Below are 11,137 nucleotides of genomic sequence, written 5' to 3'. Positions count from 1 at the left end.
AAAAAAAAAAAAAAAAAAAAAAAAAAAAAAAAAACTTCCCATGGCCGGCCACGGTGGCTCATGCCTGTAATCCCAGCACTTTGAGAGGCCGAGGTAAGTGGATCCCCTGAGGTTGGGAGTTCGAGACCAGCCTGACCAACATGGAGAAACCCCGTCTCTACTAAAAATACAGTATTAACCGGGCATGCTGGTGCATGCCTGTAATCCCAGCTACTTGGGAGGCTGAGGCAGGAGGATCACTTGAACCCAGGAGACGGAGGTTGCGGTAAGCCAGTATTGCGCCATTGCACTCTAGCCTGGGCAACAAGAGTGAAACTCCGTCTCAAAAAAAAAAAAGAAACTTCCCACAAAGTCACACAAATAAGCAACAACATTTTTCATTTAAAGTAGGAGGCGAGTGTCAGGACAGAACCACCAATAATGTACTACCAGGGTGGCCAATCAGAGGCAGGAGAGGGCATGGCTGCTTGTGGCATCAGGGCAACCTTTGGGAAGCATGCTGTTTGATTTGGCCATGTGGCGTGGTAATAATGTGGAAATAATGTGAAGCACAGGGGAAAGAAATCCCAAAGTATGGAAGGGAGCAGGAACAGGATTGTAGGGTGCTTGAAGGGCGTTGGTGAGAAATGAGGCTCATTCACCTGTGGGTGGGACCAGGTCACAGAGGAGGTTCTGGGTGGCCTTGGCCAGTCTCATCATAGGGGAGCTTTTGGATGCACATATTTCTACCCACGCTAACCCTGCTGTCCACTCAGCGGATCCTAGAACCAGATGACTTCCTGGATGACCTCGATGATGAAGACTATGAAGAAGATACTCCCAAGCGTCGGGGAAAGGGGAAATCCAAGGTGAGGGGCCAGCGTGCTACCTGCATCTTGGGACAGGGTGGCCTAGGGAATTCCTTATTTTATTTCAAGTGAGATTAGCAGCCACTTCCCAAAGAGTCTAACTCCTCAGGCCCAGCTACCGCAATAAGGGCGTCTCTTTACTCTTCTTGGCAGGGTAAGGGTGTGGGCAGTGCCCGTAAGAAGCTGGATGCTTCCATCCTGGAGGACCGGGATAAACCGTATGCCTGTGACAGTGAGTGCCTCACAAGTGGGTGGGTAGACCTTGCCTTGGACCCAGCTCCTGCTCAGGCTATGAGAGGAGGGAGGGTTATGTTTTTGCCCAGAGTATTAAAACAAACCTGGGTTCTTGTCCTGCCTGCTGACTGCTTCCCTCTGAGACCCCTGGGAGGCCTGGGTCCCTGCTATATGACGGGTGGGACCTGCATGCTCTGGGAAAGATTTCTGCCATCCTCTGGGGTGGGGTTGCTTGTGGCGGCCACAGCAGGCAGGGTTGGCCTCTCAACAGACGGCCTGCAGGTCTCCTGGCCTCAGTTAAGCCAGGGCCCCAGGGGTCTGACACTGAGTTTTTCAACGTCTGTTCTCTTTTTCTTTCTCTCTGCCTTGCCCCGCTTCTGTCCCTCCACCCTGGGAGCACCATCGCCGCTGGGGTTTCTCTCTCGTTTGCTCCACTTTCCTGCTGATGCTGCTCCTGTCTCAAGTGTATCAAGGCCTTCTTCTCATGACTTTTCTTTCTGTCTTTCAGATAGTTTCAAACAAAAGCATACCTCGAAAGCGCCCCAGAGAGGTAGCTCTCTCAACTTTTCAGACTTGTGGTTTTCCTGTCCCTTTTTCCCTCTTCCCTTGTTCCTCCTGCCTTTCTCATTTCCTGGGATGCTAGCTTTAAAATCTCTGGAATGGCATGGGGGTAGGAGCAGTGGAACTTCTGCTGTGCTGTACTCCTCAAAGTCCTGGAGGCTGCCTTTACCACTGCTTGTCTCCCACAAACCTACTCCTAGAGCTGCTCAGCCCAGTGCATGGGGTGGCTTCTGAAGCATTATCAGGAGCCCATTACAATCAGACCCTTCCGCTCCCTCCCCAGATTAGGCACCTGGTGGTCAGCTCATATTCCCCACTGCCCCACCAGCTCCTGCCATCCTCTCTCCCCATTCCTTTCCTGCTGGCCCCCTTGCCCTTCTTGGTATTACCTGTCAAGATGACAAAATGCCTCGTGGGGATCTGCTTTCCTTGCTGATTGGCAGGCCTGGACAGGGCAATTACGTGGGAGTGTGTTTGAATTTCTTTGGGGACAACTGCCCAACTGGCTTCATTGATAGGATATCCCCAAGAAACCCACCCCTGCTTGTTTACCCACATTCAGAGGAGGTGGGCTCCATGGTCTGTGTGGGGTAGCATGAGCCTCCCACATTTACTGAGGGGTAAAAATGTTTGGAGTTTTATCCGCTTTTCCCCCTTCCTGCCACACTGAAGACTTATAGGAATATCCTTCCCTTTCCTGACCTGGAGCGTCCCAGACTGTTACTATATCCCAGAGCAACTAACTGGTGATGGGGCGAGGGCTAAGCCCCCCAGAAGTCAACATGGAAGAGCAGTGGTGGCCATGGGGTTGGAGTTCAGGAGGGAAAAGAGTCCCAGAAGCTAGAGAGTCCCAGGGCTTGATGCTCCTGGCTGAGGGAAAGGGGCCATCACTCAAGGCCTGTCCCAGAGTAGAGCTGCTAGGGGAAGGGATGGTTGCCCTCTGCCTCAGGTGGAGCCCCCACAGCTTGCAGGGGTGGGGACGTGGCACTTTTGTATCCTAACACCTTTCTTTGCAATCTTCTCCCCACTCAGTTTGTGGAAAACGTTACAAGAACCGACCAGGCCTCAGTTACCACTATGCCCACTCCCACTTGGCTGAGGAGGAGGGCGAGGACAAGGAAGACTCCCAGCCACCCACTCCTGTTTCCCAGAGGTCTGAGGAGCAGAAATGTAAGCTGAGCTGTCAGAAGTGGTGGGCAAGCAGAAGTTGGCCTGGTTATGAAAACCACTCCTTGCATGGGTGTTGAGTGGCTCAGGGACCCCATGGGCGTCATCAAAACTCTTTCTCTCTGCAGCCAAAAAGGGTCCTGATGGATTGGCCTTGCCCAACAACTACTGTGACTTCTGCCTGGGGGACTCAAAGATTAACAAGAAGACGGGACAACCCGAGGAGCTGGTGTCCTGTTCTGACTGTGGCCGCTCAGGTACTGCCTCCCGTGAAGGCTGCTGCTGTGCCCAGTCCCCAAGGGGCTCTTGGCTTTCTGGCCTCTAGTGCTGTCATAACCAGCCCACCTCGCTTTTCCTAACCAAGAGAAGATGTAGCCACAGGCAGGAGCTCCTCTCTTCCCCCTGCATTTCCAACTGTCTGTCTCACTTCCCCCACTACAGGGCATCCATCTTGCCTCCAGTTTACCCCCGTGATGATGGCAGCAGTGAAGACATACCGCTGGCAGTGCATCGAGTGCAAATGTTGCAACATCTGCGGCACCTCTGAGAATGATGTGTGTATCCCCGCCCCCTCCTCAGCATGGCTCCTTCTGGGCTTTTACTGCTGTTTGCAGAGTTCCCTCTAAAATGAGCTTTCTTTTTTTAAAAAGGGAGCAAGATCCCTCCTACATGCCACACGCCCCTCCCTAGCATCTCAGTCAGAACTCTGATTTGTTGCCAGATATATATTGAGTGCTGATTTTATGCCGGACACTGTTCTAGGCACTAAAGGTACTAAAGACAAACAAGGTCCCTGCCTCATGAGATTTACGTTCTTACAGGAACAACAATAAGCAAGGATGTGAGATTTGTATAATGTGCCATGAAAAAAATGAAACCAGTAATGTGGCAGAGAATAATTGCATAAGTGATTTATTTTGATGGTGAGGTATGGCTCTTCTGGGAGGGGGATACTGGTGTTGAAATTTTGGTGATACCAAGGAGCCAGTCAAGAAGATTTGGAGGCCGGGCGCGGTGGCTCAAGCCTGTAATCCCAGCACTTTGGGAGGACGAGACGGGCGGATCACGAGGTCAGGAGATCGAGATCATCCTGGCTAACGTGGTGAAACCCCGTCTCTACTAAAAAATACAAAAAAACAAGCCAGGCGAGGTGGTGGGCTCCTGTGGTCCCAGCTACTCGGGAGGCTGAGGAGAATGGCGTAAACCCAGGAGGCGGAGCTTGCAGTGAGCTGAGATCCGGCCACTGCACTCCAGCCTGGGCGACAGAGTGAGACTCCTTCTCAAAAAAAAAAAAAAGGATTTGGAGGTGGAGCAGTCCCAGGAAAGGAGCAGCCAGCGCCAAGGCCTTATAGTGGACAAGCCAAATGATAGGGCATGGGAGAGGATGGCGGGGGATGAGATGAGATAGGCAAGCACTGCCAGATCTGTGGGGCCTTGGGTTTTATTCTAGGTACAACAGGACTCTGTCGAAGGGTTTTAATCAGGGAAGTGACATGGTTATTTATGTATTTATTCATTTTGAGACAGAGTCTTGCTGTGTTGCCCAGGCTGGAGTACAGTGGCACGATCTCAGCTCACTGCAACCTCTGTCTCCCGGGTTCAAGCAATTCTCCTGCCTCAGCCTCCCGAGTAGCTGGGATTACAGACACGTGCCACCACATCTGACTAATTTTGTATTTTTAGTAGAGATGGGGTTTCTCCATGTTGGCCAGGCTGGTATCGAACTCCTGACGTCCAGTGATCTGCCTGCCTCAGCCTCCCAAAGTGCTGGGATTATAGATGTGAACCACCGTGCCCAGCTGTTTATTTATTCTTTATGTATGTATTTATTTATTTTGAGACAGAGTCTCTCTGTCGCCCAGGCTGACGTGCGGCGATGCAGTCTTAGCTCACTACCACCTCTCCCTTTACGCTCAAGCAATCCAATCCTCCCCCCTCAGCCTCCCAGGTAGCTGGGCCTGCAGATGCACACCACCATGCCTGGCTTCTTTTTTATATTTTTGATAGAGACAGGGTCTTGCCATATTGCTGAGCTGGTCTCAAACTCCTGAGCTCAAGCAGTCCTCCCACCTTGGCCTCTCAAAGTGCTGGGATTACAGGTGTGAACCCACCATGTCTGGCATTGTCTTATATTTTATTTTATATTTATTTATTTATTTCAAGATGGAGTTTTACTCTTGTCACCCAGGCTGGAATGCAGTGACACAATCTCGGCTCACTGCAACCTCTGCCTCCAGGTTCAAGCAATTCTCCTGTCTCAGCCTCTCAAGTAGCTGGGATTACAGGCGCCTGCCACCATCCCTGGCTGATTTTTAGTAGAAACCGGGTTTCACCATGTTGGCCAAGCTCGTCTCGAACTCCTGACCTCAGGTGATCCACCTGCCTCAGCCTCCCAAAATGGTGGTGGTATAGGCATGAGCCACCGCGCTTGGCCCTTGTCTTATATTTTTAAAAGATGACTTTGGCTGCTGTGTGGAGGGTAGACTGTAGGGACAAGGATGGAGGCTTATGCATATAATCCTAACACTTGAGAGGCTGAGGTGGGAGGATCACTTGAGCCCAGGAATTCAGGACCAGACTGAACAACATAGGGAGATCCTGTCTCCACAAAAAAAATTAAAACTTAGGTGTGGTGGCACACATGTTAACCCCAGCTGCTTGGCAGGCTGAGGTGGGAGGATCACTTGAACCCAGGAGTTTGAGGCTGCAGTGAGCCACGATCACACCACCGCACTCCAGCCTGGGCAACAAAGCGAGACCTTGTCTCAAGAAGAAATTGTCACTGGGCATGGCGTCTCACACCTGTAATCCAAGCACTTTGGGAGGCTGAGGTGGGAGGATTGCTTGAGCCTGGGAATTGAGGACCAGCCTGGGCAACATAAGGAGACCTTGTCTCCAGAAAAATTCAAAAATTAGCTGGTGTGGTTGTGTGTGCCTATAGTCCCAGCTACTTGAGGCTGAGGTAGGAAGATCACTTGGTCCCAGGAGGTCAAGGCTGCAGTGAGCTGTGATTGCACCACTGTACTCCAGCCTGAGTGACAACAATACCCTGTCTCAAAAAAATATACCTACAGAGCTTGGGCTTTAGGGGAAAAAAAAAACTGGAGGTGATTTGATCGATTAGGAGCTCTGAAAGGACTCAAGTGAGAGATGACAGTGACTGGATCTGTGGTAGAGAGGGACAGCGTGGTTCCTGCATAAGATTCCTGCATCTGTTCTTACCTGCTACCTACCCCTCTTGGAAATAGCCTGTCACCTACCCCTCTTGGAAATAGCCGTGTCACAGAAGCCCTCCCACTTTTTGTAGTGGCCTGAGGCACATCAGTCATTCAATCCCCATCCTCTTCCCTCTTGCCTACTTCAGGACCAGCTGCTCTTCTGTGATGACTGCGATCGTGGCTACCACATGTACTGTCTCACCCCGTCCATGTCTGAGCCCCCTGAAGGTAAGTTGCCCAGATCTTTTACTCAGAACAATTATTTTATTAGTTACTTGGAAAATACTGAGTTCTGTGTTCTTTATGTTATCACTTACATATTCTTCCAAATTAGGGAGTAAAGCCCCTTGCCTTGGCTCAGTTTAGAATGCCTTCCTAGCATTTCAACTTAAAGGGTTTAGTGTTTGCACATTATCAGCTACATTTACAACAGAAAATCCACAGCCCAGAAGAAAGCAGATGCAGAGCCGAGATCAGTCACCCAGAAGAGAAGGAATGATTTATTTTCTTCCAACCAGTCGCGGAAACTCAAGTGGTGGATTATCTGATGTGAAGCTTCTACAGTTAACTCTTGAAATTTGATAGATTTGAGCATTTCTTTCCTATCCCTTCCCTTTCTGAATTGGGAAGGGACTTGACTTTGGAGCCTGAATGGGTCAGTCTGCTTCTCCCATAACTTACAGTAATAATGGTCCAAAGTTGTGGAAGCTATTCACTGAAACCAGTGGTGGCACCAAGAATTGGTTGCATCTCCACAAGTCCCCTTCCAGCTGGATTTCTGTGCATAAACTCCTCCTGTACAGAAATTCAGGAGCTTACTCAGAACACAGATGCCCAGGAGCTGTTACTGCGCACAAAGGATGTGGGCCAGCATTACAGGCAAGAGAAAGTGTTTCATTGTGTGATGTAAGCTGACTTGTAACATATTGGTCAAACTGCTGTCACCCCTCTAGAGAATGAGGCCACTGACAAAGTCTGAGAGTCCTTTAACAGCCGCAGGGTAGTACTCAGCTTCTGTCAGGCCCAGGTTATGAATCTGCTTTGGGGAGAAGTCGCGTGTTTATGTTTTGTTTTTAACTATCAAACAGACTATCTATATTACAAAGTGGCTTTCCTATTAAAGTTCTGTGGGACGTTGAGGTAGTGGAGAGCTGGGGGACATTGAAGTGGTGGAGAGCTGTGGGCCCAAGTGTCCTCACTGGAGTGTTAAGGCAGCCGAGGGGCAACCCCTGAAAGTATCAGATGTTCTAGATTCTAAGTCAGGGTCAACAAGCTACAAGCTACAACCTATGGACCACATCCAGCCACAGCCAGCTTAAACAGCTTGCAAGCTATTTCTTTTATTTTCTTTCCTTTTCTTTTTTTTTAATTTTTATTTTTTGAGACAGTGTCTTGCTCTGTTGCCCATGTTGGAGTGGAGTGGCATGATCTCAGCTCACTGCAACCTCCGCTCCCCTGGGCTCAGGTAATCTGGCAGTCTTCCCACCTCAGCCTCCTGAGTAGCTGGGCCTACAGGCACGCCACCACACCCGGCTGATTTTTGTATTTTTAGCAGAGACAGTGTTTTGCCATGGTGCCCAGGCTGGTCTCAAACTCCCGAGCTCAAGTGATCTGCCCGCCTCAACCTCCCAAAGTGAAATTTTGGTGATACCAAGGAGCCAGTCAAGAAGATTTGGAGGTCGGGTGCGGTGGCTCAAGCCTGTAATCCCAGCACTTTGGGAGGCCGAGAGGGGCAGATCACGAGGTCAGGAGATCGAGACCATCCTGGCTAACACAGTGAAACCCCGTCTCTACTAAAAAATACAAAAAACTAGCCGGGCGAGGTGGCGGGTGCCTGTAGTCCCAGGTACTCGGGAGGCTGAGGCAGGAGAATGGCGTAAACCTGGGAGGCGGAGCTTGCAGTGAGCCGAGACTGCGTCGCTGCACTCCAGCCCGGGCGACAGAGCGAGACTCCGTCTCAAAAAAAAAAAAAAAAAATGTAAAAACTGGCTGGGTGCTGTGGCTCACCTCTGTAATCCCAGCACTTTGGGATCTATTGAGCCCAGGAGTTCAAGACCAGCCTGGGCAGCATGGCAACACCCTGTCTTTACTAAAAATACAGAAATTAGCTGGGCGTGGTGCTGTGCACTTGTAATCTCAGCTACTAGAGAGGCTGAGGCAGGAGAATTGCTTGAACCTGGGAGGCAGAGGTTGGAGTAAGCTGAGATCACGCTACTGCATTCCAGCCTGAGCAACAGAGCGGAAACTCTTGTCTTGACAAAAAATAATAAGGGGAGTTTAAAAAAAAAAAAAAAGGCCGGGCATGGGGGCATGGTGGCTCAAGCCTGTAACCCCAGCACTTTGGGAGGCTGAGACGGGCGGATCACGAAGTCAGGAGATCGAGACCATCCTGGCTAACCCAGTGAAACCCCGTCTCTACTAAAAAATACAAAAAAAACTAGCTGGGCGAGGTGGCGGGCGCCTGTAGTCCCAGCTACTCGGGAGGCTGAGGCAGGAGAATGACCTGAACCCGGGAGGCGGAGCCTGCAGTGAGCCGAGATCGCGCCACTGCACTTCAGCCTGGACCATGGAGCGAGACTCCGTCTCAAAAAAAAAAAAAGAAAGATGTGCATGAGACTGTATGTGGCTCACAAACCCTAAAATATTTAACACACTGGCTCTTTACAGAAAAGTTTGCCAACCTTATTGACCTTTGGGTTAGAAAGGACTTATATTTTTGAGTCACATGTTTCTGAAGAGCTGATAAAAGCTGTGGATCCTTTCCCCTAGCATAATGTCCAAATGCACATATATATAATTTTGCTTATCATTTCAAGGCATTAAGGACTAATTTTATTCAAAAAAATTAGAAGAATTCAGCCATAGTAAATATTAATAAACAAGGAATGAACCAATTGTTTTTCTTTTTCTTTTTTTTTTTTTTTTTGAGATGGAGTCTTGCTCTGTCACCCAGGCTGGAGTGCAGTGGTCGGATCTCAGCTCACTGCAAGCTCCGCTTCCCGGGTTTACACCATTCTCCTGCCTCAGCCTCCCGGGTAGCTGGGACTACAGGCGCCCGCCACCTCGCCTGGCTAGTTTTTTGTATTTTTTGGTAGAGATGGGGTTTCACCGTGTTAACCACGATGGTCTCGATCTCCTGACCTCGTGATCCGCCCGCCTCGGCCTCCCAAAGTGCTGGGATTACAGGCTTGAGCCACCGCGCCCGGCCACACCAATTGTTTTTCTTAAGGGACAATTATTTTGTGTTTTTTAGTGAAACTACACAAGTCTTAAAACTGAGGTAGCTTGACAAACTTCTGTCTTCCCAGGCCCTCTTCATACTCCCAGAACTTCTGATTTGATAGGGCCAAGAAGGCCTGGGCACTGGTATTCTGAAGTCCTCTAGATGATGATTTCTTTCATCTCCATTGAGGATGATATTTCACAATATTTGAAGACTTAGAGGTTTATCCCAGCTCAGGAAACCATGGAACTTTCCTGCTGCAGAGCATCCCTCATCCTACCTGTAGCTGATCCTGCTATAGAGATGGGGTATCAAGAGCAGAGGAATTGCAAGCAGACGGGGATTGTGTGGGACCCATCCTGACCCCATTTTGCTTCTCTGCAGGAAGTTGGAGCTGCCATCTATGTCTGGACCTGTTGAAGGAGAAAGCTTCCATCTACCAGAACCAGAACTCCTCTTGATGTGGCCACCCCCCTGCTCCCCGACATATCTAAAGCTGTTTCTCTCCTCCACTTCATATTTCATACCCATCTTTCCCTTTTTCCTCCTCTCCTTCACAAGTCCAGAGAACCTTGGGGTGGTTGTGCCAGCCTGCCTTTGGCAGCTGCAAGCTGAGGTGGCAGCTCTGACCACCTCTGGCCCCAGGCCCTCAGGGAGAAAGGAGCAACACACTGCCCCTAGGCGTACGTGTGGCCCAGTTTCTCTCTGCTCTCCATTAAGTGCATTCACTCTGCTTGCCTTGGGCCCAGGCCCTGGTGATCACAGGGTTCAAACAGTGTCCTCCTAGAAAGAGTGGGAGAGCAGCTCACTTCTCTCTGTTCTTCCTCCACTCTGGTCTCCAGAGTTTTCCCATCCCCCAGAGGCAAGCCAGGCCAGGGAGCTGGGAGCAAGCAAGCTGAGGCCACGTCCGCAAGGAGCTTTCCATGCCCTTGTGCCGCATAGCCTCACCTCTTTCCTCCAGAGTGGCTATCTGTGGCCCTCTGTTCCTGCTACAGAGGGTTCTTCGCTGGAGTCAGGATGTTCTCAGTCACCCTCCTGGCTCTGCCCTGTCCCACTCCACCCTACCCCCAGGGAACAGCAGCTTCACCTTGTTACTCCCAGTGCTCTCTTGGCTCACTCTTATGGGCGGTCTCCAGTGACTGAAGCATTCCCTACCCTTGGAATTTCTCATCTTCTGCCTCCCTTCTTATTCCTTTTGGTTTTGTGGGGAGAGGAGAAGGATCAGGGGGCCAGGCCAGCAGCTCGGGGGCTACAGGGAGATGGATAATGTGCCTGTTTTTTTAACACGACAAAAAAGCCTACCTCCAAAATCCCCTTTTTGTTCTTCCTGGACCTGGGCATTCAGCCTCCTGCTCTTAACTGAATTGGGAGCCTCTGCCACCTGCCCCGTGTATGCTGGTTCTCAGCTCATGGGGAAGCCACATAGACATCCCTTTCTTCCCTTGCACGCTCGCTAGCAGCTGGTAAGGTCTTCACACCCTGATTCCTCAAGTTTTCTGCTTAGTGGCACTGACATTAAGTAGTGGGGGGACAGTCCATGCCAGGACACCCTGGAGTAGCCTTCCCCGTTGGCCGCGGGCAGGCCCTAACTCACTGTCGCTTTGGAGTTGAGGTGTCTTTTTTTTCTTTCTTTAGTTCCTGTATTCTAAACATTAGTAAAAATAAATGTTTTTACACAGAGCCCTCTGCTGGATGGTTTATCTCCTGCCTCTCTCCATTAAGTAGGCCATTTCATGTTAAGATTTCCATGATGGTGTTTTTTTTTTTTTTTTTTTTAAATAAAACATTTTGAAATACAGCTTTTTTCCCCCAAATTAAAATTTTTTTGTGGAACCCCAATATGTAAAGCAAATATAAAATTGGTTATTTTGTTAGTCTTAATTTAT

The 11,137-nt window shown here is 49.9% G+C and overlaps 1 protein-coding gene across 2 annotated transcripts in view; it reads left to right on the top strand.

Moving 5' to 3' along the window:
- The window catches only part of DPF2 (double PHD fingers 2), a 20,349-nt gene extending 9,417 nt beyond the window's left edge, over nucleotides 1-10,932 (top strand). Inside the window, exons 5-12 of one of the 2 annotated variants that reach the window (XM_023186229.1) lie at nucleotides 756-848; nucleotides 1,002-1,080; nucleotides 1,591-1,632; nucleotides 2,676-2,813; nucleotides 2,939-3,067; nucleotides 3,252-3,364; nucleotides 6,175-6,256; nucleotides 9,636-10,932. In XM_023186229.1, coding sequence (XP_023041997.1) covers nucleotides 756-848; nucleotides 1,002-1,080; nucleotides 1,591-1,632; nucleotides 2,676-2,813; nucleotides 2,939-3,067; nucleotides 3,252-3,364; nucleotides 6,175-6,256; nucleotides 9,636-9,712 — 753 coding nt within the window. In that variant the 3' untranslated portion in view covers nucleotides 9,713-10,932. The remainder of the gene's footprint in view (nucleotides 1-755; nucleotides 849-1,001; nucleotides 1,081-1,590; nucleotides 1,633-2,675; nucleotides 2,814-2,938; nucleotides 3,068-3,251; nucleotides 3,365-6,174; nucleotides 6,257-9,635) is intronic. The other variant, XM_023186228.3, reaches the window with a different exon arrangement.
- Nucleotides 10,933-11,137: the final 205 nt, after the last annotated feature.

This window comes from Piliocolobus tephrosceles, chromosome 13 (genome assembly GCF_002776525.5).
Source record: "Piliocolobus tephrosceles isolate RC106 chromosome 13, ASM277652v3, whole genome shotgun sequence".
Lineage (NCBI taxonomy): Eukaryota > Metazoa > Chordata > Mammalia > Primates > Cercopithecidae > Piliocolobus > Piliocolobus tephrosceles.
The sequence above is the reverse complement of the archived record's forward strand: the minus strand, read 5'-3'. Positions and strand labels throughout refer to the sequence as shown.